The sequence below is a fragment of the Amphibalanus amphitrite genome, unplaced genomic scaffold (assembly GCF_019059575.1).
Source record: "Amphibalanus amphitrite isolate SeventyFive unplaced genomic scaffold, NRLGWU_Aamphi_draft 000826F_arrow, whole genome shotgun sequence".
Taxonomy (NCBI): domain Eukaryota; kingdom Metazoa; phylum Arthropoda; class Thecostraca; order Balanomorpha; family Balanidae; genus Amphibalanus; species Amphibalanus amphitrite.
This window is the reverse complement of record NW_024882320.1, coordinates 223084-250669: the sequence shown is the minus strand read 5'-3', so window position 1 is coordinate 250669 and position 27586 is coordinate 223084. Positions and strand designations below refer to the sequence as shown.

General features: G+C 50.5%; 1 protein-coding gene across 3 annotated transcripts; it reads left to right on the top strand.

Moving 5' to 3' along the window:
* Nucleotides 1-6531: 6531 nt before the first annotated feature.
* Nucleotides 6532-17236, top strand: LOC122366719 (glucuronokinase 1-like). 3 transcript variants are annotated; one of them, XM_043339252.1, is made up of 15 exons: nucleotides 6532-6572; nucleotides 7422-7530; nucleotides 8849-8955; nucleotides 9260-9304; nucleotides 9639-9825; nucleotides 11276-11433; nucleotides 11686-11835; nucleotides 12069-12245; nucleotides 12587-12678; nucleotides 12938-13100; nucleotides 13377-13605; nucleotides 13924-14101; nucleotides 14423-14552; nucleotides 14955-15087; nucleotides 16033-17236. In XM_043339252.1, exons 2-15 carry the CDS (start codon nucleotides 7474-7476, stop codon nucleotides 16141-16143), a joined length of 1917 nt encoding a protein of 638 aa, XP_043195187.1. In that variant the 5' UTR covers nucleotides 6532-6572; nucleotides 7422-7473; the 3' UTR covers nucleotides 16144-17236. The 3 variants fall into 3 exon arrangements, with proteins under 3 accessions (XP_043195187.1, XP_043195188.1, XP_043195189.1); XM_043339253.1 differs by having other exon boundaries at nucleotides 6537-6898; XM_043339254.1 differs by having other exon boundaries at nucleotides 6537-6902.
* The last annotated feature ends 10350 nt before the right edge of the window (nucleotides 17237-27586 follow it).

Genomic DNA, 27586 nt, shown 5'->3' with positions numbered 1-27586 from the left:
AGGTCAGGTCACCAGACAGACCACTGTCACCGGAGGGGACGTATGACTACTGAGGTGTCAGCAGGGGTCACAGGTCAGGTCACCAGACCGACCACTGTCACCGGAGGGGACGTATGACTACTGAGGTGTCAGCAGGGTCACAGGTCAGGTCACCAGACAGACCACTGTTACCGGAGGGGACGTGTGACTACTGCGAGGTCATCATGGGTCACAGGTCAGATCGCCAGACCGTCCACCGTCACCGGAGACTACTGAGGTGTCAGCAGGGTCACAGGTCAGGTCACCAGACAGACCACTGTCACCGGAGGGGACGTATGACTACTGAGATGTCAGCAGGGGTCATAGGTCATGTCACCAGACAGACCACTGTCACCGGAGGGGATGTTTGACTACTGAGATGTCAGCAGGGGTCACCAGACAGACCACTGTCACCGGAGGGGACGTATGACTACTGAGATGTCAGCAGGGGTCACAGGTCATGTCACCAGACCGTCCACCATCACCGGAGGGGACGTATGACTACTGAGGTGTCAGCAGGGGTCACAGGTCAGGTCACCAGACCGACCACTGTCACCGGAGGGGACGTATGACTACTGAGGTGTCAGCAGGGTCACAGGTCAGGTCACCAGACAGACCACTGTTACCGGAGGGGACGTGTGACTACTGCGAGGTCATCATGGGTCACAGGTCAGATCGCCAGACCGTCCACCGTCACCGGAGACTACTGAGGTGTCAGCAGGGTCACAGGTCAGGTCACCAGACAGACCACTGTCACCGGAGGGGACGTATGACTACTGAGATGTCAGCAGGGGTCATAGGTCATGTCACCAGACAGACCACTGTCACCGGAGGGGATGTTTGACTACTGAGATGTCAGCAGGGGTCACCAGACAGACCACTGTCACCGGAGGGGACGTATGACTACTGAGATGTCAGCAGGGGTCACAGGTCATGTCACCAGACCGTCCACCATCACCGGAGGGGACGTATGACTACTGAGGTGTCATCAGGGGTCACAGGTCAGGTCACCAGACAGACCACTTTCACCGGAGAGGACGTATGACTACTGAGGTGTCAGCAGGGGTCACCAGACAGACCACTGTCACCGGAGGGGACGTATGACTACTGAGGTGTCAGCAGGGGTCACAGGTCATGTCACCAGACCGTCCACCATCACCGGAGGGGACGTATGACTACTGAGGTGTCAGCAGGGTCACAGGTCAGGTCACCAGACAGACCACTGTCACCGGAGGGGACGTGTGACTACTGAGATGTCAGCAGGGGTCACAGGTCAGGTCACCAGACAGACCACTGTCACCGGAGGGGACGTATGACTACTGAGATGTCAGCAGGGGTCACAGGCCAGGTCACCAGACAGACCACTGTCACCGGAGGGGACGTATGAATACTGAGGTGTCAGCAGGGTCACAGGTCAGGTCACCAGACAGACCACTGTCACCGGAGGGGACGTATGACTACTGAGATGTCAGCAGGGGTCACAGGTCATGTTACCAGACAGACCACTGTTACCGGAGGGGACGTGTGACTACTGCGAGGTCATCATGGGTCACAGGTCATGTCACCAGACAGACCACTGTCACCGGAGGGGACGTATGACTACTGAGGTGTCATCAGGGGTCACAGGTCAGGTCACCAGACAGACCACTGTCACCGGAGGGGACGTGTGACTACTGAGGTGTCAGCAGGGGTCACAGGTCAGGTCACCAGACCGACCACTGTCACCGGAGGGGACGTATGACTACTGAGGTGTCAGCAGGGTCACAGGTCAGGTCACCAGACAGACCACTGTTACCGGAGGGGACGTGTGACTACTGCGAGGTCATCATGGGTCACAGGTCAGATCGCCAGACCGTCCACCGTCACCGGAGACTACTGAGGTGTCAGCAGGGTCACAGGTCAGGTCACCAGACAGACCACTGTCACCGGAGGGGACGTGTGACTACTGAGATGTCAGCAGGGGTCACAGGTCAGGTCACCAGACAGACCACTGTCACCGGAGGGGACGTATGACTACTGAGATGTCAGCAGGGGTCACAGGCCAGGTCACCAGACAGACCACTGTCACCGGAGGGGACGTATGAATACTGAGGTGTCAGCAGGGTCACAGGTCAGGTCACCAGACAGACCACTGTCACCGGAGGGGACGTATGACTACTGAGATGTCAGCAGGGGTCACAGGTCATGTTACCAGACAGACCACTGTTACCGGAGGGGACGTGTGACTACTGCGAGGTCATCATGGGTCACAGGTCATGTCACCAGACAGACCACTGTCACCGGAGGGGACGTATGACTACTGAGGTGTCATCAGGGGTCACAGGTCAGGTCACCAGACAGACCACTGTCACCGGAGGGGACGTGTGACTACTGAGGTGTCAGCAGGGGTCACAGGTCAGGTCACCAGACCGACCACTGTCACCGGAGGGGACGTATGACTACTGAGGTGTCAGCAGGGTCACAGGTCAGGTCACCAGACAGACCACTGTTACCGGAGGGGACGTGTGACTACTGCGAGGTCATCATGGGTCACAGGTCAGATCGCCAGACCGTCCACCGTCACCGGAGACTACTGAGGTGTCAGCAGGGTCACAGGTCAGGTCACCAGACAGACCACTGTCACCGGAGGGGACGTATGACTACTGAGATGTCAGCAGGGGTCATAGGTCATGTCACCAGACAGACCACTGTCACCGGAGGGGATGTTTGACTACTGAGATGTCAGCAGGGGTCACAGTCCAGGTCACCAGACAGACCACTGTCACCGGAGGGGGCGGACACCGGGGTGTCCGCCACTACGTAATATTCTGTCGAAATTATGATGCCCAAAGGAAAACACTATTTGATAACGCTTCTCGTATACTGAGAGAAAATTTTGCAAATTACTCACCCGACCAAAAATTGAACATTCTTATCCACGGAGATCGCTTGAGTGGCGAGGGCAGTCGAGAAATGGCTTACGCCTTTCAAAAGTTTTTGACAAAAACAAATAGATTTTCGTAGTAACAAATAAATTCATTCAGTTTTCAAAATTTGCAATCCCGAGGACTGAGCGGCTGATGGAACACCAAAATTTACCGCTCATGAGCGACTGGTCAGCGGCGGCGGCGGTTGTTTCACATGTTTTATTTTTGTTTCAGAGTGGTGCCTCGAGTTAAGCGATTGCGCTTTTGCACCACTCTGCTATCACTTTTATGTTGCTACATTGTGCCATATGTTTCATTGATCATGCTTTATTTCTCGTGTATCTTTTGTTCCTTAATAAACGTTTTGTGTGTGTGTGTGTGTGTGTGTGTGTGTGTGTGTGTGTGTGTATGACTACCTACTGAGGTGTCAGCAGGGTCACAGGTCAGGTCACCAGACAGACCACCTTCACCGGAGGGGACGTATGACTACTGAGGTGTCAGCAGGGGTCATAGGTCATGTCACCACACCGTCAACTGTCACCGGAGGGGATGTTTGACTACTGAGATGTCAGCAGGGGTCACAGGTCAGGTCACCAGACAGACCACTGTCACCGGAGGGGACGTATGACTACTGAGGTGTCAGCAGGGGTCACAGGTCAGGTCACCAGACAGACCACTGTCACCGGAGGGGACGTATGACTACTGAGGTGTCAGCAGGGTCACAGGTCAGGTCACCAGACAGACCACTGTCACCGGAGGGGACGTATGACTACTGAGGTGTCAGCAGGGGTCATAGGTCATGTTAAACAGACCGTCAACCATCACCGGAGGGGATGTTTGACTACTGAGATGTCAGCCGGGGTCACAGGCCAGGTCACCAGACAGACCACTGTCGCCGGAGGGGACATGTGACTACTGAGATGTCAGCAGGGGTCACAGGCCAGATCACCAGACCATTCACCGTCACCGGAGACTACTGAGGTGTCAGCAGGGGTCACAGGCCAGGTCACTCAGACAGACCACTGTCACCGGAGGGGACGTATGACTACTGAGGTGTCAGCAGGGGTCACAGGTCAGGTCACCAGACAGACCACTGTCACCGGAGGGGACGTATGACTACTGAGGTGTCAGCAGGGGTCACAGGTCATGTCACCAGACCGTCCACCGTCACGAGAGGGGACTGGTCTGTCTGGTGACCTGACCTGTGACCCCTGATTACCTCTCAGTAGTCACCTGTTGTCTCTGGTGACGGTGGCCCGTCTGGAGACCCACGTGACCTGGCCTGTCACCCATGCTGTCCTCCCAGTAGTCACCTGTCCCACCTGGGGATTGTGGCCGTCTGGTGACCCCACGTGACCTGGCCTGGGAATTATGCTGAGTCCTGACACTCTGCAGACGGTGGTCTATTCCGCGACCTCACAAGATCTCACCTGTCTGACCTCTGCTGTCCTCTCAGCAATCACCTGTCCCCTCTGGAGATGATGGTTCACCTGTGAAATCACCAGACCCTCCACCATCTCAAGAGAAGAGGCACGCTGACAGGTCACGAAATCTCACCGATGTAAGGTGGCCTCACCAGACTTCAGAGGTGTTGTGGGATGCACACTGAGATGGTGTGGGGCCTCTCAGCACCTTTTGCCTCAGACTTGGGAGAGGCTTTGTATGTAGACTAATTATCCTTGTGGTGACATGACCATTAAAAGTCAGTGATATTAGTGGTCTGTTCCTTAGCCAGCTGTAAGCTGATGTGGTAACCTTGAACCCAGCTGTCCAGTATGTGCTGTGTGTCATAGGTGCTCACATAGAAGTGTCTTGGGTGCAGTGCATAGCTTTGTAGTGCCTGTAAGTCATGTGTCTCACATGACTGTGCTCCACACCAGCAGTGGCAAGTGACAATTGTTGTTTTCTGCTCTCAACACATCCTCAGCCTTGTCATAAAAAGAGAGGTAGGTACGTAGAACATAATTTATCTTCCTTCAAAATACATAATGACACTTTAAACACACAGCTACTCAAGCTAGGGCAATGCTATCAGAAATACCAGAAGTTATAAGAGGTTATACAGTGATACCCTTTGCACAGAAGTCATTTGTACGGCACCTCAAAGTGTGAAGATCGTCCTTGCTGTTGTCACGAGTCAACGTAACATTCTGAACCACAATCTATCATCAATGATAGTGCGTGCCACCAGGTGCCTTGCACTAGGATGTCTCGTAGAACACAAGCACAAGCACAAGCAAGACATGCAACTTGAACTAGGCACACATTGCATCCAGACAGACTATGAGCAGCGTCTCGAGTAAATACTTGCCATTTCTACCAACTACCTTATAGCAGACTCACTATTGCAACTCTGTCATGCGAATCCAACTTACATCTAGCTGTGGAATAATTGGCGCAACTCTCTGTCATTCACTGTTTCCTTACTTCTCGATCAGATGGAAGGAGGATATGAAACAGGAGAGTCTAACAGGTGAGCATCAGCACATCATCAGACATGTGCTTATGGTTTGATCACTAAGGCACAAGAAACTTTGGGATTGTGTTACCATTCCCAACCTAAGAAGACTGCACCTTTTTGCAGACATTCCACACCACAAGACATGTGCAAATCTCTCGCATTGGGTTCTGCACAGTTCCATCATGTTCCAACCCATCTCCAGAGCCATGTTCCTGCAGCAATGCAATCCAGGATCTTGTAAAACGTGCTTTATTTCACAGTCTAAAGCTTCTGGCAACCTTATGCCTATCAAAATGGAAAATTAAAACAATTCATATTAGGAGCACTTTTCTTGCCATGACCACCCAATCCAGCAGTTCGCACATTGAAACGCTGTGAAAATAGCCAGTATCCTTTTAATCTTGGGACGATCAGTCTTAATCTTGAGTGATTACCAGATTATTTGAGCAAATAGACCTTCGATTATTCGATTAAAACCAGCACAATATCACCACACCACGATTTTCACACAGAAATATTGTTTGCGCCAATTTGGTCTGCCATGCGTCATAAAGCCAATCAATTGATTCTTATTTTTGATCTTTGATTTCTCAGTTTTTTAGGCTTGCCGCGCTTAGATTTTATCACCATCGTGATCAGGAGATTTTAATCTATCGCTGGGATAAATTTCAATAGATTCCTAGGGGTCCGCACATAAATTTTATTTTGTAAAAGGCAACCACGCATAATTTGGTAATGTCATATCTCAGCTCGTAGGGCGTGCCGCGCCTAGATATTAACACCATTGTGATCAGAAGATGAAAATATATAGTAGAAATGAGTTTCAAAAAATTCCTAGGGGTCCGCATACAATGTATTTTTGATAATGGGCAACGGTGCGTGACCTTTGACCTCTTATGACTCCGTTCGTAGGTCGTGCCGCGCTTATTTATAATCAACATCGTAATCAGAAGATTTTATTGTATCAGTGGACCAATTTGCAAGAGATTCCTAGTGGTCCGCTGATAGTTTTTATCATTTTTTTCCACGCGAATACGAATTTGACGCCAAATATACGCACATCCTAACCGATCAGCTTGTGAGAGGGGAATTCGCGGTAATGAAGGAAAGCACGCTCATTTTTAGGGATTTGGTAGCCAATCCGATAGTCCAAATATGGCAGCGGTAATGACCGATTTGTTTGTTTGGTATGTTATGGGATAATATGTGCGTGTTTTTTAGTGAAATATGTGCAAAGAAAAGTTGCAGCATGTCTCACAGATAAATTTGTACCTGCTAGTCATTCTGATTTGTGACAAGGCTCATTGATTCTTGTTATACTGTTGAATTTAAGGATTTGTCCTGCATCGCATCTGTAGCAAGCGCGCCATTTTTGGCTCATCTGGTTCTTGTCCGGAAACCGGCTGGGACGAAATAATTTGATTAATGATTTCAATGATTTCATTAAGACATCAACAGTGACACAAGACAAAATCACAAAAGTTCAGCAAATTCCACGCATGAATCATCCAGTGTAGGTACTGGCTTCGAGAGCAGTTTAATTGAAAATGCACAAGAAAGCGTAATTTCCCATTGACATGATATTGCTGCCGCAATCACCTCTTTTTGTAGTTTAAATGGTCAGTAATTTTTGAAATTGTCTGATAAAAATCTAAAATTGATACCATATTAAAGCCTGTCAATTCTGCACATGAATCAGGTTGTATCTTTGAGAACAACGTAAAAATTTAGGTGTGAGAAGAAAAAACATTAAAATGCACCACTTTCCCATAGACTTTGTATTGGCTCCAAAGTCACTTGGATCCAGAATTTCTGGTGGGGCCCTCGCCACAACTGCACGTGCGCTGTACTAGAAAATGATCATCATGACCAAATCCAGATGGGATCACTGTATTTATAGTCACCGTGCGGAAATCAACATGAAAGGTTGAGGGGTTTTGACAGGTTATGATATGTATTGTGAAATGGCAAATATGTTACACTAACAGGTTCAATAATTATGAAATGTCTATTAATAATGCTGTTATTTTTTCCAGGACTGACACCTTAATGCTGTAATCTGGTGTTCTATAATACTGAACCAACAAGATGATCTGTATACTGATGGCAGCAGGACATGCTGCAAAACTGGAAACAGACATACGAGTAAGTTCTCGCAATTATGAAGTCTGAACAGATTGCCAGGTGTTTGTAGTCAGAAGTGTAAGTGTTAACTGCCTTTTTTTTTTGCTTTTTATCATTTATGTAGGGAGAGTTTCAGCAATTTAAGGTACCTACAGGGTGGACCAAAAAGGATGGAAACATTTTAAACTCGTATAAAACATGCAATATTGCATGCAGGTGACTGAAAATGATACCAAACGAGAGTACATTTTGTGGAAATTCATAATGAAATCATGCTCAGCTGCTTTCTCTCGTTTTCAGTCTCTCACAGTAGATGTTCGAGGAGGCCACCTTTGCGAGACATGCACAGATCGGCCCGCCTGGCGGCTGACGCGATAGCCCGACGACACATGTCTTCTGGTATGACTCGTACAGCCTTGATGATCGCTTTCTTCAGATCAGGCCACAGAAGCTTGCTGGACCTTCTTTGTAGACCTGGCCCTTGAGATGACGCTACAGGAAAAAAAATCCATAGGGGTCAAGTCAAGTGAGCAGACGGGCCAGTTCCGACTGGCACCGCGGGATATCAGCCGGTCACCAGAGTGGTTCTCGATCCACTTGAGCATTGTTTTGCTATGTGAGGAGACGCACCGCCCTGCTGGAGCCACATGAGGTCCAAGATACTGCCATACGTCGCTTGATCTCACTTCAAGAATTTCTTTAGCGTCGCTTGGTAGGTCAGCCACGTCGCTCCCACCCTCGAACCGAAGTGGAACTGGCCTCTCTGCTCAACCGACCTGACCCTATGGATTTTTTCCTGTAGGGTCATCTCAAGGGTCACCGGTCAAGTCTATATAGAAGGTTCTGTAAGCTTTAGTGACCTGAAGAGAGCGATCACCAAGCCTGTGCGAGTCATACCAGAGGACAAGTGTCGTCGGGCTATCGCGTCAGCCGCCAGGCGGGCCGATCTGTGCATGTCTCGCAAAGGTGGCCTCCTCGAACATCTACTGTGAGAGACTGAAAACGAGAGAAAGCAGCTGAGCATGATGTCATAATGAATTTCCACAAAATGTACTCTCGTTTGGTATCATTTTCGGTCACCTGCATGCAATATTGCATGTTTTATACGAGTTTAAAATGTTTCCATCCTTTTTGGTCCACCCTGTACTGGAACTTTCTTAACCTACCTGATGGCTGCTGTCTTTTGACCTGCTAGTTTTATCCAAGGATGTATTGCTGTTTTGATTCAAATTGTGTTAAAAAAGCTGTAAAGTGATAATGATTATGTTTGTTCTCCATTTTCATGTTCAGTTTGGCATTGACCTATTCATATTAAATGTTCTTACCATTCTGGCAACAGGAGGAGACATCTGACCAGTTCAGGCATCTTGAGGGTGTTCCGAAAGCACTCCTGCCAGGAGTTGGTGGGAAAAGGATCCTTGACTATTGGTGGAATGCCATCAAAACGTGAGTTCATTGTGCTTCATAATGTCGGGCTAAGTTTCAGAGGCTGTGATGAATGATATCAGGTGTAGTAATGATATTAAAGTTAAGAGGTTCATTGAATATTTGTTGATTTTTATCATTGTATAGTAGTAAAAGTGACTTGTGAGTTTCAGTTGCATAAACACAAACTTTTTGCATGCACAAAATAAATTAGAGATAAATTATGTGACCAGTTACACAGGCTTCTGAGTTGTAGCTGATTGCATTGACAGTTAGGTTATTTCAGTGTGCATAGGGATTTCTATGTGAGTTTCTTCATTTTCAGGCGCCAGCTGTTCAGCGATGTCTACCTGGTCACCAATGCTGACAAGTGAGTCAACACTCCTGCAAAGCACACAACCAGACATATTCTTTAGATCTAAGCTAACCTAGAATATGCATATTGCATGCAAATTTAATTACTTTTGGCTGCCTTTGCCCTTTGTTATGTGACATGTAATATTTCTGCTGACTGGGATTTAACACAACTCTCTGGGTTGTTCCTTTACCCTTTGCTGTCGTTTACCACCAAAAACTTTATCTCACTAATTATTCGTCTATTTCAGTCATTGGTACACATTTCTTGCCATCAGAATCCGCTATATCAGTTCACCATTAGCTGCTCAGTCATCAGTGTGGCTGACTCATTCAAATCTTCCCCTCAGGTACAAGCACTTTGAGCGGTGGGCGATGGGCGCCGACTTCCCGGTGGCCAATATCGTCAACAATGGCTCCAGTCTGTCGGCCACACAGCGCGGCGCGCTCTGCGACCTGCAGCTGGTGCTGGACACCAAACGGCTGACGGCCGGACCCTGCGACGTCATGGTGGTCGCCGGAGACATGATGTTTCAGGTGAGGAGATGTGTCGGCACAACGGACACCGGGCGGGGATATCGGGGCTTCTCGTGGTGATGTGAGATGTGGTTACTCCCTGTGGTTGCAGTTAATTGGACGGTGGTCAAGCAAAGAACTTGCCGATCATGGGACGGGAGCTAATGCAGTTATTGATTTCGCTGCCTTTGTTTTATATTCAGTTATACTTTAATTGACTTTCATTGCATATAAGCAGGGATGCGGAGCCGGAGCCGGAGTCGGAGCCGGAGCCGCCGGAGCCGGCATATTTTGCCCGGAGCCGGAGCCGGAGCCGGAGCCGTGAAACAATATAGCCCGGAGCCGGAGCCGGAGCCGGAGCCGCCAAAAAAGGGGGCGACTCCGGCTCCTTTTTATTTTTTGAAGAGGAAAAAATAATTGACCTAGTTCGGTTTGACAGTACAAGGCAGTAAAACATATCGTACTATTGGTCTCAATATAAGTGCCCAGGCGACCTGTAGTTTTGATGCGGTGAATACCCTCACCCTCGCCACAATGCGAGTGGGGGTGGCGCTGGCTGGGAGGAGGGGTGCACTCGGCCCGAGTTGTGGCGAGGGTAAGGGTATTCACCGCATCAAAACTACAGGTCGCCTGGGCCCTTATCTTGAGACCAATAGTACGTCATGGGCCATCAATTGAATGAAAAGCCGAATATCCCCAGTATCCCACAGTACGCATTCAGCTTCCTGTCTGCTCCTCCCCCCTCACGTCTACTGCATCCCCAGAACATGAGGACCGGTCATCAGGTGACGGCCATTGTTTTGAAGCCAGTGCAGTGGACTGCGACTCCCAGCGCCGTCTCTTCCCACCCACCCCCCACCCCCACCCCCACCCCCACCCCTCACCCCCACCCCCCCCAATGCAGCCGAGATGGGTGTCAGCTTACGATGGTTCAGTGAACTCCGATTCGCGGCGACTGCGTTTCCAATGCCATCGCTTCCTAGTCCTTTGTTCTGCCAGTGCTCTCCGAGGTGCGTTTGCGCGGGGAGTGCGGTGAGCCGGTCATGGCAAGAGTAGGTAACGCGTATAACCAATCCAATTTTTCTTCCACCCGTATTTAATTGATTGCATAGGGGATGTACTAAGTCGGAGCCGGAGCCGCCGGAGCCGGACCATTTTACTCGGAGCCGGAGCCGGAGCCGGAGCCGCCATAACATTTCACCCGGAGCCGGAGCCGGAGCCGGAGCCGATTTTTTTCTCCGGAGCCGGAGCCGGAGCCGGAGCCGTTTGAAATTTCCACGGCTCCGCATCCCTGCATATAAGCAATGTCAAAATTTGATGCTGGTGTTTATATAGTGTTGTACTTACGCGAATTTCTTTACTGTTTTTGCGAAGCTGTACTATTTTCCGCTCATTGTTTTACCAGAACTGAGAACTGAAAATCTGCCTGTGTGACTGACAATGAATGACCGCTGTGATCTGGCTCACACAGGACGACACATTCGACCTGACCCAGGTGCTGAACTACTTCCGTCTGAAGCGGGAGACGGGCGACCTGGCGCTGTGTTACCAGCTGGACGGCCAGGAGGCGGGCGCCGGAGGACTGCGGTGCACGCGCGGCCTGGTCCAGGTCTGCCCTGATACCAACAGGTAAGCGGACCAGAGAGCTGGCTCTGGTAGTGCTGGGAGGAAGGGTCTGCAGTCGGCATGAGGTTTCGATGGCGATGGAGCGGTCATTTGTGCTATTTATTATCCTCGTAACGTAATATATGATGCGATGATACGGTGGCCTTGTTCACGCTATTGTCCGTTTTGCCACATTAGGAGGTTGAAATTGTCGCAGTGAGTCCGTTTGCTCGCCGATTTTGCCGACGACTGATGCGATATTCCCCCCGCCGGCAGGATCCAGCGGTTTTTCGAGAAGCCGCTGTGGACGGACACTCCGTCCCGGCTGGCCAGCGTGGTGTTCTACTGTCTGCGGCACGACACGCTGGGAACAGTGCAGGAGTATCTCGGCCAAAGCGGGGACGGACCACCGCCAACATTTGGACGGTAAGTACCCGGTACAGGTACAGTCAGGAGTGTCTCGGCCAGAGGGGAGATGGACCACCGCCCACATTTGGACGGTAAGTACCCGGTACAGGTACAGCAACTGCACAGGAGTACCTCGGCCAGAGGGGGGATGGGCCGCCATATTCACTGTGCCATATTCACCTCTGCTTCTCTCATGCCCAGCCCCGCTCCAGAGTCCAGACTAATGCCCACCCTACTCCCCTTGTTCCCAGGTATCTCTCATGGCTGATAAACGACCGTCAGCAGACTGTGTACGCCATGAAGCTGGCCACCGGCTTCCAGCTGATAGGGGACGTGGGGCTGGCCGACTACACCCGGTGGCTGGCCATCTTCCACCAGAGGCATCTGTCCGAGAGGAGACCGGCAATCAGACATAGGGTCAACGCCAGGTGAGGAAACGGGGGTGGGAGGTAGTCCGACGTATAGTCAGCGCCAGGTGGGGTGAGGAACACTGGGGGAGTGTTTCCCGACAGAGGATTAATGTCGGGATGGCGTCACGGGAGTTGAATTGTGCATGTAGGAAACAACCGCCGGGACTGAGGTGATTCAAGAGAGGGGATGAGGACGGGGAAGGGGACAGCTTTCGGTCGGATTTGGCTTGGAAAAGGGTTCTGTTGTACCATCTGATGACTGGCTTGGCTGTCAGGACAATGTGCATTGTGCAGTATAGTGTTGAAGGCCTGCTGGCTATAACAGTCATGTAACGAGACATTCTTTTTTCCTTTTTCAGAGTGGGGCTCATGGGAAATCCGTCGGACGGTTTCCACGGGAAAACCATAGCGCTATCCATTGAGAACTTCTGGGCCGAAGTTACCATATCAGGTAAGGACAACCCTGTTCTCAAAGTGCAATATGCAATGAAAAGAGTAACATTGCAGCAAATACTACTTACTTTACATCCATTGTCTCCGTATTTCAACTCATGGCAGATAAGTATCGCACGGAGTCGTACTCAGGGCCAGGGGCCCCACTGCGGTTGCCGTCCGCCATATCGTTTCATGCGTTACTGCGATCTATCTTCTGTCTGTTTTACACTCACAATGTTACACTGTCAATTCCCTCTCCCCCTCCTTCCCCTCAGAGTCCGCCACGCTGCGTCTGCTGCCGCACCCCCTGTACGACCCGACTGAGTTCGGCTCGCTGCACGACCTTTACGGCACCAGTCAGAAGGAGGGCTACCTGGGCGGCCTGCGGCTGCTGCAGGCCACCTGCAAACGATTCTACCAGGTGGCCTCCGAGAACGGGTGGGTGTTGCTGCGGCCCGGCAGGTTCGGTCGCATTCCTTAGGCGCATATGAGACGTTCGTTTTGTGATCGTTTTGTAGGGTGTTCTACCCTATATCTTTCTGTGTGCCTATTTAAAGATCTCTGTCCACTAGAGTAGTTTCTTCAATCGCTTTAGGCGGTGAAGCTTGCGGATGCTTAATTTGGACTAATTTGTTCCTTGTTACACTCGGTTTTAAACAGCTTACGCAATAGCCTCGGTCCAACTCTGACCGGTCCGTATCGCTCCCCCGGCAGGACGGCTCTGGGCCGGCGCAACTTCACGCTGCGCTACGACACCAACATCCCTCGCCAGGTCGGTCTGGCCGGCAGCAGCGCCATCGTGACGGCCGCGCTGCGCTGTCTGATGGACTTTTACGGCGTGACGGAGGCGGATGTGCCGCGCCACCGGCTGCCGCAGCTCGTACTGGACGTGGAGAGGTCCGAGCTCGGCATCCAGGCCGGGCTGCAGGACCGAGTTGTACAGGTGAGGGTCTGCTGGGGGCAGGGATAGGCGAGGGATTATTGGAAAGATGGGACACTATGCATATGGTAATACGATTTAACGGCGATTGAATGGGTGCTCCCTTTTGGTTTTTAATTGCGTAGTTTTTGGACTATGATACTGTTAGTATGAGGCATCATGGACCTCTTATGTCGCTTTAGCGTTAGTCACGTTAAACCAAGCCCCATCTTGTATGTGTTTCACCCAACTATGTGCCGTCCAGCCCACCGCTGTCCTACATTTCTCAGTTATAACTCAGGCACCCAGTTCTCACCAATCACCTTCCCCCGCTCCCGTCAGGTGTACGGCGGCCTTGTGTACATGGACTTTAGCCGCGAGCTGATGGAGAGCCGCGGGTACGGCGAGTACCGGTACCTGACCGCCGGCGGGCCCCTGCCGCCACTGTTCCTCGCATACCTGGCCGACCCAAGCGACTCGGGCAAAATGCACAGCGACATCAGTCTGCGCTGGAAACGAGGTGAGTTAGCTAGCGGTCCGCGGTGCGGGTAAGCGTTGGGATGAGAGAAGAATGAGGACCAGGACGAGAGTGAGGGAGAGAGTGATGGAAAGAGACGAGGGAGATGGGTGAAGAGAGGTCGTTGATGTATGCATCATTTTGTAGCATTGCATTTGTTCTGTTTTTGTTTGGGTCTGTAAATTAGTCAACTAGAGCATCCTTGCTGATTGGCGGATAGCATCCTGGTTCATTTGTATATTTTTCAACGGTGCCGGCCGTTGACGTGATCATGGCGTGATTAGGCATTTAATAGGTTCACCGTATCTCCTGCCGTCCCCTCAGGCGACGATGACGTGATAGCGGGCATGGCTCGGTTCGCGGAGCTGACGGACGCCGCCCGGGACGCCATCTGTGCTGCCGACTGGGAGACGCTGGCCAGGCTCATGAACGAAAACTTCGAGCTCCGAAAACAGTAAGGAAGGATCGTCCCGCAAGAGGATAATCAGTTCCCGCCAATATGGTTAGCGTAGGTAGCGTGCTAATGCAAGACAAAGTAACAGCGATGATATGATTTTGTCTAAGTTGTAAACTAGGTTGACTGACTGTAGGCCATCGAAACTCTCACGCCTATTGCTTGACTACATGCTAGTTACTCCCATAATAGAATAGGCTGCTGTGCCGGCTTTTCATATCGTCTGTCGAGTGTCGACTAGGTTTATTGTTACCCTTATCTGAATTCAACTGAACCCTTATTTGAATTCAACTGACAGCACCACATAGTTACTACTGATGATGTTTTTTTTTTTCATGCGTTCACCACATTCTCCTCTCGCCAGCTGTATTCACTAACACTGCCGTTCAATGTTTCGTTCAGGCTGTACGGGGCAGCGGCGCTGGGTGACCTCAACCTGCGGATGGTGGAGCTGGGCAAACAACATGGAGCGGCCGTCAAGTTCCCCGGCAGCGGAGGGGCCGTGGTGGGCCTCTGCCACGACCACAAGCACCTGGTAAGTGTTAAAGAACCACGGGCCGGGCGCTGACATCCATGGATGGGAAACGTCCCGTGATGAGGAAGAGCTAGAAGGACATCTGAGGGAACCTCGCTAGTGGTGCCTTGCCTGAAGAGCAAGTTGTTAAAGAATAAAAATATGTCTTGTTCATGGAAGTACCGTTGACAAGGACTTGGTAAGTGTTATGAGAAGTGACGCTTTTTACGAGAGCACGGTAAGTGAAGAAGATTTCATCAGATACTGTGCAGAGCTGGCTGTCCGCTTCTCAATGTGCGGTATGACAGTGCCATTCCGCACATTACTGCTCAGTCGCCGTACTGATACCGTCACCAACCGATCTGTAACCACCGTGTTTGCGTCGGTCGGCAACGTCCCGGTCGGCTGGGTGTGGCTGCTGGGTCCGGCGGCGGCGGTCGCACGCTGCGCAGCTGTCCCATTTGTCTCGGCCGTGGGAAGGGAACGACACCTGCCCGCGCCACTGGACACCGGCCTGGAAATAGAGCTGACCGGCCGGCCGGCCGGCGGCGGCTGGTCCGCGGCCGATAACAGTTGCTGCCGCTCACCGGAGATGTGTGGGCTGGACCGTGCTAAAACCGAAACTGCTGGGACCACAAACCTGCGTGGGTTTGCGGATCGGTTGGGCCGAATTCATCTATAGTCTGTACGGTCTTTGTGATAGGTAGCTGCAAAAAAATGGCGCTGATTTTTCCTTTTGGCTATTTATCCTGCTCGTGTTTAGTATCGTGGCATTTTTTTATCTGTTATTTAATCAGCTATTTACTCATGTATACATGTATGACACTTTTCAACGATAATATCCCGGAGAAACGGTGTCACGCCGTTCTTGTATCGTCTGACCAATTTCTCTCGGCTACCGCATTTGCTGTTCCTGTAACCGTCACTGACCTTTGTGACTAACCGTGACCCCGTTTGTGCCCGCAGGCGACCATGCGAGAGGTGTACCAGCAGGAGGGGTTCGTTTTCTGTGAGGTCATACCGGCTCTGTCGGCTTCTACGGGCCGAGAGCAGACTGGAGACTCGGGATCGCAGTGATCCTACATAGCCAGAAACGGATAGTGAGAAAGGAATTGTCCAGTGGTGACTGTTTACGGAGGAAGGGACACTAGGGTCAATCGGGTATTGATCGACGTTAAAAGTTGTCTGCGCGTTTTGTGCCAAAGGTCTGACCAATTATATTGTGAGATGCGGTGTGGCCAGTTAGTTTCTTTAGCGTTCTTTTCCCTGCTTCGCCGCGCCTTTCTTAATAGCTTTTGTGCTTGTTGCCTTTTTCTGTTTTATCTATTTTTCTACGCTGTTTGATGGTTGTTACGGCTGGGCTGCCAGCGTAATCTGTGTGTGCGTTAATACGATGATATGGCGCGATGGCTGGCCGGGCGGGTAATCATTACCTCGTAATCCGCCGGCCAGATAGGTCAGTATTAGCTACGGTCGTGGTTACGTCTCCCGCTCTCTCCAGATCGGGCGCTCCCTCTGTCCCTCTCGGACTCTTTCTACCCTCCGGGGCGGCCATCGGGTTTCCCTGTAGACCGCTGAGGGCTTCCGCTGCCGCTGCCGCTGGTGGTGATGCCACCCGTACTCTGCGCCGGACGAGTGCGCCCATCTTCCGCCGCGGTGCGTCGGAGCGACAGTCGATCTTGGCCGCACGTGCCGGCGCGGTGCGGCGCTGTTTTTGCGTCTGTCGCCGCCGCCAAACCGACGTGCGGGCCGAGCGGAGGCGCGGTCCCCGGTCCCGACTTCATCTGTGGCTGGTAGCGGTGCCGACGGCGGCACGTTCCCTCGGGGAACGGCGACCGCCGGGCCCGACGCTGCAAGCAAGAGTTGGCCGACGGCGCCGCCGATTTCGATACGGTGACTGGTGGATGGTGGAGACTGCGGGGAGAGCGACCGACAGTCAACTTCGACGGGAGTTTATGTGGAGAGTTGAGACGCTCTTGTTGCGCATCTAGTCGATGTTGGTGTACTTGCGTGAACGGGCATTATTGGTGTAGGGTTGTGCTGGTTGTGCTTTGTTAAAACTATGGGACCACCTCGCCTTACTCGTGCTGTGATTGCTTGCTGATTCCAAATATTGTTCAATATTCAAGACAGTAATGTCGCGACAATACAGTCAGTACAATACCTGGCATTTACTTATTTTAATATATCTTGGGATGCCCAGACAAACTCGATTAGCCTGCCTGCGGACTAGTAGGGTTCACAGAGCTTAGACGTTTAGCGGTTAGAGTTGTGTGTCACTAATCGCAGTACGGTGCAAGACAATCCAGTAGCTGGGTTGATATCGCCAGCCTATCGGCTCTGGCTAGACATACAGGTATGTGACAGGTGATTATGTGCCGCTGATGTTTAGCTGGCGAGAGATAATGCAGGCCGCAGGGTGAAGGTACGGGAAACATTGAAACTCCCACCGTACCTGTATCGTCATTCTTTAATAATTGAAAATTCAAACTGAATATCGGACAGTTTGGTGATTTTCCTGAAAGCTGTGCGATTTTACCGTATGTGGTTGGAACATCATAAAAATTAGGTTCCACTGACATTCCAATTTTCATGTAGTGCTTGATAGGCTCTTTGTCCTTTGATTAACCAGCCACACACTGTCGTGTCCTTGCGTAGCTCCTCCCATAATAAACTGTCGCCCATCAATAAGCATGGACCATAACGATTCACCGGGCATCATCGCCTCCTGAGGTGAAAAATGTGTGACGACCTTTCAGCTTTCAAATATGTAACTAGTTATGCCTTTCACAACGCTACTCGTGCCGCTTTATAATCACTGGCCGGTCGTTCTGCCTCCTGCTACCGTTGTTGACGACAGGCGGAAATCTTCGCGTAGTTTTTTCCGTGCGGCGGTTTACGAGGATGCGCCTGAATGGCTCCCCTCTACTCCCCCCCCCCCCGCCCTCCCTCTCCACTCGCTCCAGTGGGTGAGACTGATGTTACGGCGTCATCCGACGAGCCATCATTCATCGGTGGCGGCGGCGGTGGGGCGGGGGCCGTGTCGCCGCCACCGCCCCCCGCCGGGCACCTCCATCTCACACGTCCTCGTACCAAGTGGTCGATGATCGGTGCCCGCGTCCTCTCAGCGGGGGGGGGGGGAGGAGAAAATGACAACAACTCACAGCAGAGCGAGGCGGCGACATAGCATGGTGACTCATTGTTTGATGGGAGGAGGTCGCGTAAACTTCAACTTCGAGCAGAAATATTTCGCAAGCAAGTCATGCATATGTTTGAGAAGCCGCTCTGGTGTGCGTGCCTCCTGTAGTGGCGAGTAGCAGTTTCGGTCATTTTTTCCGTCGGACGGGGGAGGGGAGGGGCGACTTGCGTCGTTACCGACACTACCCCTCGCCGAGGCGTCGGCCGCTAGCCGGGCGGAGGGCGGACAAAGACCCCACACCCCGGCCGGCGCGGGGGCAGACTGGAGCAGCTCTTAGTTCCTTCTGTTCGGGAAACTGAGTGACAGGGAACGGACCCCGAAACGTCACATTGGACATTCGACATGTATGTATTTGTATTTGTAAAGGCATGAACTATCCACACGGATGTGGTTTTTACAGTTCTTAGTCATATGAGGTACATAAAGCGAGGGTAAAACGCGACACATACAAATAAAAAACAAAAACACATACATACGCGCCTATTCCTACTAAAATCAGCTTCAAGTGACCTGAGAGAGGAGCCGCCGCTGCAGCTGTCTCTTAAACTTCCCGACTGACATATTCTCGAAGTCGTATGGAAGTCTGTTCATTTCCAGAGCTGCGCGGTACGCGAAACGCCTCTGCTATGTTATACCTGCCAAGTGTCACTGGTCCTCTCTTTAGCAAACTGGAGTTGGTATGTATGTATGTATGTATGTATTGTATTGTATTGACGATCAAGAGCAATCCACAATCGGCGTGGCGATTACACTCCGAGTGCCGAGGATTGCTTGCGTTGTTAGGATTGGTGTTTATTGCTTGCGTAGGTCTATCAGATTTATATTTTGAACAGGTCAATTGGCTCATCTCAGTGACGGGTGACAAACTTAACACTTCGGCCATTTATTGGTAGTGTCATTTACATACGGTTCACGTTCGGGATACAAAAAAGAAAATTGTCACTGGTTCGGCGTTCGATTACTTAGTTCCAACTTCCATGCTCTTGCTGCACCGTCTGCCACTTCTGCACTCCGTAACGTCTGTGTAAAAGTTCCGTCACCCGTCACCGTGTTCAGTGCTGCGCCGTCCACTGTGTACTTCATAAGTTCGTACCGACCCGTCTGCGAGTTCCTTGCATGGAAGGCCGTATCTCTGTACTCCATAGACGGCTCTCCGTACTGTCCGACCATGCCCCAGTTCTGTGCTCGTGCTGCGCCGTCTCTCCGCGCTCTGTAGTCGAATACTCGTACCGTTCCGGCGTTCCGTGTCCTGCAGTTCCGTAATCCGTGTCCGTACCGCGCTGTCTCTCCGTAGTTCGCAGTCCGTAATCCGTACCTACTCCCTGCTCCGTAGTCGGCTCTGCCTCTCCGTACCGTCCATCTCCCAGTTCCGTGTCCGTGCTCAGTGCTGCGCGCTGCGCCGTCTCTCTGTCGTCCAGTCGATGTCGCTGTCACGGCTAATGGCTGTGTCGGTGGGAAATCTTCGCCGCGACGCGGCCGGCCCCGGGATCGCATTACCGGGTGCCGACGACGCGGCGGCGACGGCGAGCGATGGGGAATGGCCGGGCAACGGCAGGTGGGGAAAGGGTGCGAGAAGGAAGGGGCCGGTCGACAAGGCTCGTCTTCGTGTCGTGTACAACAGCCAAATACTCGCCTTACCTGCAATCATATCACCAGCCGACTGGGCTGATGACGAAACCTACACCGTTAGTTCCGTTGCACCATAGGCGGCGGAACGGGGAGGGCACCGAGGCACCGTGCCCCCCTTTGATTTTGATATTTCAACACTAGCCCTATGGGCGTTGCATGGAAAGAATGGGACCAAAAGTCGGCAGTGCCCCCCCCCCCCTCCTTAATTGAAGGTGTTCCGCCGCTACTGCCGGAGCATGCCCAAATATACAAATACGAACATCGAATACGGCATCCGAGCTGCTCCGTGCACTGTGCAGTGAAGTCAAGCCTTGCGGCGCAGCATGCTCCAGGCGCTCTACCGCAGAGCCATCTATCGGCTGATTCGCAACCTGCTATGCTCTGCGGCACAGCATGCTCGTAGCGCGCAGGCGCTCTACCGCAGAGCCACCTATCGGCTGAATAGTAACATAGTGTGCCATGCGGCACAGCATGCTACAGGCGCTCTACCGCAGAGCCACCTATCGGCTGAATAGTAACCTGCCGTGTCTTGCGGCACAGCATGCTACAGGCGCTCTACCGCCTAGGGCCATCTATCGGCTGAATTGTAGCCTATTGTGTCATGCGGCACAGCATACTACAGGCGCTATATCGCAGAGCCATCTGTCGGCTGATTCGTAACCTATGCTCTACGGTACAGCATGCTACGGGCGCTGTGCCGCAGGGCCATCTGCATTGGCTGGCTGTACATACAGCCGTATGTATTGGCTGTATTGGACCTTCTCTGCTATGCGGCACAACATGCTCTAGGCGCTCTGGCAGAAATATCCTTCACGTGCATCGGAATTTTCTAGAATTTTTTCGTTTACGTCCACAACGCCAGTAAATATTTTGAATAGCTCGGGTGTCCAGAACATGAGTACACGATATCATTAAAAAAGCAGTGAGGAACACATCACATTTTTTCATGCTATGAAATAAACAGCGAAATTATGTACTCCTCAATAGTTTGCAGTTATTCTTTGCAGCCATGGTATTCTTTTTGTTTCCTTTTTGTTAAGTATTTGTTGGCATATTTGATCGCTCAGCCACGAATTTCGAATTTATTGAGATGATGACTCAACTAAAACAAACTGGAATCAAATCAAAGAAAAATGAAGCATAACCATAACCCGGCAGTTGCTGGGGTATTTCGCCACCCACCGTTTGCTGGGGGGGGGGGGGGGCGTTAAACGCCCCCAGCCGATAACTCCAGAACCAATAGGCGCAGCGAAACAAACGAGGCGGCAAACGAAAGAACGCGACGAGACGCTTCAGATGAGTACTTTAAAGTTGAATTTTGAGGTCACAGGTCAGGTCAAGGTCAGGTCAAACACCTGAAATCGGGCTTTCAGTAGCATGGACTTCAGGACTTCGCAATGGGCGCCTCTCGTCATAAACTCTGTCAAAACGGTGCACAATCCATCATATAAGGCCTACAAGAGTGTCAGCTCCATGCAGGGGTCAGTCAAGCATAGGTCAGTTTCAAGGTCAGGTCAACCGGGCAGGCACATATCCCCGAAAATAAAAACTGATATTCGCAGCCTGTGACACATGTTTTATGGGTAATTTGGGGCGTAGAACACGATGGTGACATTCATTTTATCATATGTGTACGTGTTTGGCTAAAAAAGTTCAATTTAAGTAATGCATGTATCATGGTCGTGAAGTAATCACGAGAAATTGCCAAGATTCAGTGCAAGATTTTGGAAAATGCGGAACGATAATCAATAATCGAAGATAGCCATTTCATTGTTCATGGTATTGGCAGTCTAATGGCGTTTACGGCATGTCTGTATGTCTATTCTGTGATTTCATATGATTTTTTGAACATATGCCGTTTTTGGTCGAAAACTCAGAAATCATGACGTCACTAAAACCTCGATATCTCAAAAATTTTCCGACCGATTTTTTTGAAACTTTGTCACAATAAACTTCAATCAATTCCCTACAGGTACCCAGAATTTGGCGCGCCTGCGGCGCGCCGTTTTTTGCTATGGCCCGGCGAAAAAAGTGGGGCGTTTAACGCCCCCCCCAGCAACTCGCGGGATATGCTTCCGGATATGGAGTTAAGCAGCATGGCAAAAAGAGAAGGATGCACATTGTAAAACCTATACTGAGGCCTCTTGCACCAAACTACCTAGCTAGGTAAGATTGAAAAACCGGTTTCAGAATAAGCTAATCTAATGATGGTAAATTTGTTTGCAATAGCCCAATACATAATCCTACATGTGCTCGCTCAATTTTGCACGCAAATTGTTACATTTGAGACTTGGACTGGGTGTACGATGCAAAATAATCCAAGCATTGGTGCAAGAGGATTTTGGTGCAAGAGGCCTCTGATGAGAAGATACATCGGTTACAGCTAGGTATGACACGGCGGTAAATGACGCCCGGCGTAGGACTGTCTAACCTGAGTTGTGTTTATCCTACCCTATCCTATCAAATGGAGAAGAACGGGAGGAAAGTAACAGGAGCAATAAGGTACAATCACCAAAGACAAACATAACAATGCATTTTCTAGACAGCACAACAGCTAAGGAAAAAGCGTCAATGGTGATGGCCAAAAAGCAGCGAATCTTGGTGATAATGCAACTTGCAAGTACATGCAAGGCGAGCTAACTATTCAGCGAAGGAACCAACAAAAGGATTTTTAGATAAACAAGATGTATTTTTTGCATCACATTGCAGGTGTATTTTCAATCATTGTATTTTTGCACTCAATTTGGTTCATTCTTAACCTGTAATTACTCCTCATCATGAGTAAATTTCCCCAGCATTGGCTCACCAGATGGTTAAACGTGAGGCTGCCGACCAACCACCATCTTTGCCGCTGCAGCTCTGGGCAAAGTTCGGTCCATTCGGAGACAGCTCCGGTTCCATATTAAGCTATCATGCGTCCGTTTCCCGTAGCCGTGTGCTCGGTTTATCATTAAAATGTACGTCATTTCCCGACCGTCACCGGAGCTAACTGCCACAGGGACCGCGGTCCGACGTCAGATACACAGCGTATTTTTCAGCTGGCCCGCATTTGCATGCTAGAATAGGCCGGCACGCCTTATCTGTTGCTCTATTCGTGCGGCTAACGCGGCAAAGCTGGGCGTAATGTTACAATCTGTATAAATCGCGGCGCGGCATTACGCTCGGGCCGCGCGCCGCGGGCTATTCGGCCGACCGACGAGCGAAGTCGACCGAGCGAGCAAAAGGCTGCTCGGATAACACCTGGCGCCCGGACCCCGCCGGGGGGCGGGGGAGGGGGTGCAGCCAACAGAAAAGGATCGCCGAGTTTCACATTCGGACTCGTCTCCTAGCAAAATATTTCTTGTCTTAATTGGTTTATGCTTCCGGAGTTTTCTTTGTCACTCACGTACCATTTTGGTAATGACATAGGAAACTTTACAACAATGGTAAGCCTAAAAAATTAGACAGAAGATCAGCAACACAAATATCGCTTTAAAGGGAAAGCAGAAAACATATAGATGAAATAGAGAATAAAACTAAAAACAAACTCGATTCAGATTACTGCATTCAGCCAGGTCACGTTCATTACTACTGGAATGCACAATTTTGTAGTCTGAGTCAATCCTGACTTTCTAGTAACTACGTTCCTGAGAATACGTTTCCAAGGACAATAATTAAAATAGTTTCACAACGATTACGGATCGATGCTGGAAGTGGGTTTTTGAGATTCTTCCTTCAAACAGTACCTCAATACGGTTATCTGTGAGGAGGCCATAGAATGTCTGTTCTGTTTGGCGGACGTATGTACCGTAGGTACCCCGATGTCCCTGCACACCTCAAAGTGTATGCATGCACATTTGAATGGAATAATGTGGCTCCTTCCTTTTCTGAGATGTTCCTGGTACAACAGCGGCTAGATTTTGTCGGTCAAACGATACCCTTCACAGAAACGGTACCCAAGTACCCCGCTGGATCCCAATACACCCCTTTGTACCCCTGCGGGAACCAGGTGTCCGCTTAGCCCGTCTAAAAGTACGACTGTACCTCACTGTTACCCAGCTGTACCCCCTTTGTACCCCACTGCACCCCACTGCATCCCTCTGGGCACCAGGTGTCGGCTGGGCCCGTCGGGCAGTACCACTGTACCCCCACTGTACCCGCCGTACCCCGGTGGGCACCGGATGTCGGCTCAGCTCGTCAGACGGTACTCCGCTGTACCCACTGTCACCCCACTGTACTCTCTGATACACCCTCTGATACCCCTCTGGGCACCAGTTGTCGGCTCAGCTCGTCGGACGGTACCACTGTTGACTGTACCCCTCTGTTACCCCGCTGTTATCCCCACTGTACCCCTTTGCATCCCACTGTACCCCCTCTGTACCCCTCTGGGCACCAGGTGTCGGCTGGGCCCGTCGGACGGTACCGCCGGGAGCCGTCCGGACCGTCCTGTTTATCCAACCTGTCAGGAGGCGGCGCCTCGACGGCCATACACGCGGCACGGACGCAGCGGCTAATTTCACGGGCCGGCGCGCCGCCGACAGCGCGCATCCATCTTCACAACTGCCCCCATTCAATTATCCGTGTCTCTATTATCTATAAACCAACCCTAAATTAATTACCAGGAACGGACACGGATAGGGGTTAGGCTGAAGAGCTGGGGAGGTGAGAAAATAATACTTTTTTACCACTTTCTCAGAGGTGAAAATGAGACGGTGACCGGAGGGTGACATTTGGACGGCCTACCGTGGGATTTTATTTTAGAATGGGTTGCAGCCGGACAGCATCAGTGCATGTGGCCGTTGGTAGTAATGGTCTTGGGTTATATTTTTAGACAAGTCGGCAGTTATATTTTGAAGTGTTGGTGTAATTACTTTTTCCTTAGATTAGTTAGTAAAATTAATAACTTTTACCATGCTAGAAGAAAATGCCCTTTTATTTAAGCAAAGGTCAGTGCTATTGAGTTCCTATAGATAACAGTGCGCTATTTTCCTAACAAGATATGCAAATGCGATGAATTAGGCATGGTAAATATGCCAATTCCTTACCGAAAATATTCCTTTCGAAACGCATAACGTAACACATTCCACACTAATATTGACTATCCTAGCACATTGGCATGGATTGAATTCTTGTTTGCCACCGGCATGCAGAGAGCGGATATGTGGAGGCTGTTGTCGGAATGTGACTGGGTATTGGCCGCGCAATTGGTTACATAAACTCTTCAGTGAACTATGCTCCCACCCAGTGGACTTGTGGTCTAATTATGACCCTTGAGTTACAGTGAGGAATCAATCATCGCAGAAATGAACTATTCTGAAAATACTTGCGATGTCAGACATAGACAAGCATGCCTTAGTCCGGCTAGTGATCGCGACGCGGCTAACAATTAACTTACAACTGTGTGTACCTGAGAGTCAGATTGTTATAGCGCTTATTTTTACTGAAAGTCGCACGTTCAATGCCATGCCAAGAAAGCAACCACATGCTAGAAAGCATGATGAACTCTTACACACAAACCACTGACAAAATCATCTGTCCTTCCTAATCAGCAGACAAAACACTGCTGGTAGTTCCCACACAAACGCGCGAGTCCTGAATCTACAATAGTGTGGACAGCGACTAACGTGTCAATTCAGTCAGACCATCTCTTGGTGACTTTAGAAATAAAATGCGGGTGGGCTAGATGACTGTTGGAAGATTACTTTTACACCTTGGGACTGGCACCGCGGTGGTTTCCGTGAGCCAGGGTCGAGAGGGCTTAGCTGGGCTCTGACCTCAGCGGTCCAGTCGGCCGTTATTGCATGCAGAAGAGCACCTACAAAGCTGCCGGATTTCAGGTGTGAGAGTTGTTGGACGCCCGTCGTCGGAACTCGGAAGCAGTGCTCTTTTCGTAACCTTCAAGGAAGCTGACGAGGCAAAAATGTGTGCACGACATTGTTCAATTTAATGTTCAATGGAATATTTCCAAGCTTGATTGAAAGTGACATCGAAGTCTTGCAAGTGCAAGAACTAAATAATCGCCATAAACGTTAAATTCTCTATCCCTATCGCAATACAAATTACACATTCCACTGACACCCATCGACTAACGCAGTTCTGCTAACGACGGTACTGATCCCGACTCTGTCCTACCGTTGCGTTGCCTGGCCATGATGCTCCTGCCGTCATGTCGTAATGGTTGTGATGGTCACGATAGTAAGCTATTTCCTGTTTGTGTTAATCCACACCACTGATTCCGGTGTCGGTGCTAACTGCTAGCCCCCGCCACACACCGGGCTACTGTGCCTGTCCCCCTCTACTGGGCGGGAGTTAGTGCTGACCTCCGCCACTGACATCCTGTGCCCCCTGGTATGGGCGACCGGCGGGAGGTGCTAGCCCCCGCCACTGACCGGACCCCTGTGTTTAGTCCCTGCTATACCGGGCAGCCGGCGGGCGGAGCTACGGACCCCTGTGTTTAGTCCTCTGCTACCGGGCGGCCGGCAGACGGTGCTAATTATCGCCGGCCTTTCGCCCGGCCGTGGCGGCGCCGAGAAGCCATCGGCGCGACACAATGCCTGCCACTGGCCGCTCCTTTCTAATGCAAATTACCGGTGCGGGGCGTCAAAGGTGGCAGCGAGATGGGCTCAGCGGCTGAGCCGCCCACCGTATCCAGATCAGCCCGTGCCGGCGACATCGCTTCTTACACGGCATCAAATGAGCGGTTTGCTGTTACAAGAGATGAGGAAAAGTTCTTGGAGAATCGCTTATGCCTGAAACAGACTCTTTCCGCAGTCAGGAAATCGCATGCGAGAGCCTATTCAAATACATGGAAGCACGCTCGCATCAATCGCACGCACCTCCCGTATGCGATTGAGCCGGGGAGAATTATAATGTATTTGAATAGGCTCTCGCATGCGATTTCCTGGACGCGGAAAGAGTCTGTTTCAGCCTTTAGTCCTTTTGACAGGACGTTCATGGCTTAAAAAGGCACATTTCACCACTAAGCATTTTTGTCTGAATATGTGGTAGATATATAGTGTGGTATACTTATCATTGTGTGGAAGTTTTTTCATGAAAAAAAAAAAATATTTCAAAATAGCTTTATGTTTACTTATGGAAACACATAATTTGCAACCTGCCAAAGAAAGGGATGGCAATTTAAAGATTTCCTGTTTTATAGTATTTAATTTTACTCCATGCATTTTGATCACATGGAAATGCATGCGGATGGCAGGAATGTCTTATTGCTCCAATCCAATCGTAGTGGCTCTAATTCAGGATACCTTAGTGAAGTTATTTACAGTACAACATTAACACATAATACATACAGTGTTTATTTATTAATTTTTGCCCATTAGAACAGTGTAAACCACGTCAAAGCTTTGATCGTTGATGCTCAGTTATACAATTTTCCTAGCGAGACTGAAATATCACAACTGAAATGCGTAGTCTGAGATTTAGGTATTCGCGAGGTTCTGTTGGCGGCATGGAGCTATGCTCAAGTCAATCGCAAAGGCCAACTACAATGTCATTAAGTCGAATGGTCGGTGGGCTGCTAGCGTATGGGACCTTTCTGATAATTTGTATAGGAGTCATGCATACATCCTTGCATGGAAGTCCAGATGCTAGCTTAAAACAGCTTACAACTATTGCATGTACACAAGTTGTGAATAACCCATGCAATCTATTGTAAGCTACACAACACACACGGCGTAGCGCTTTTGCTACTAAGCT

Excerpts from the sequence above, each read along its gene's own strand:
- LOC122366719 (XM_043339252.1), top strand. The coding sequence starts at position 7,474 with ATGATCTGTATACTGATGGCAGCAGGACATGCTGCAAAACTGGAAACA. Across the intron at positions 7,531-8,848 it reads AACTGGAAACAGACATACGA|GAGGAGACATCTGACCAGTT; the intron begins GTAAGTTCTCGC and ends TTCTGGCAACAG. Across the intron at positions 11,434-11,685 it reads GTCTGCCCTGATACCAACAG|GATCCAGCGGTTTTTCGAGA; the intron begins GTAAGCGGACCA and ends CCCCGCCGGCAG.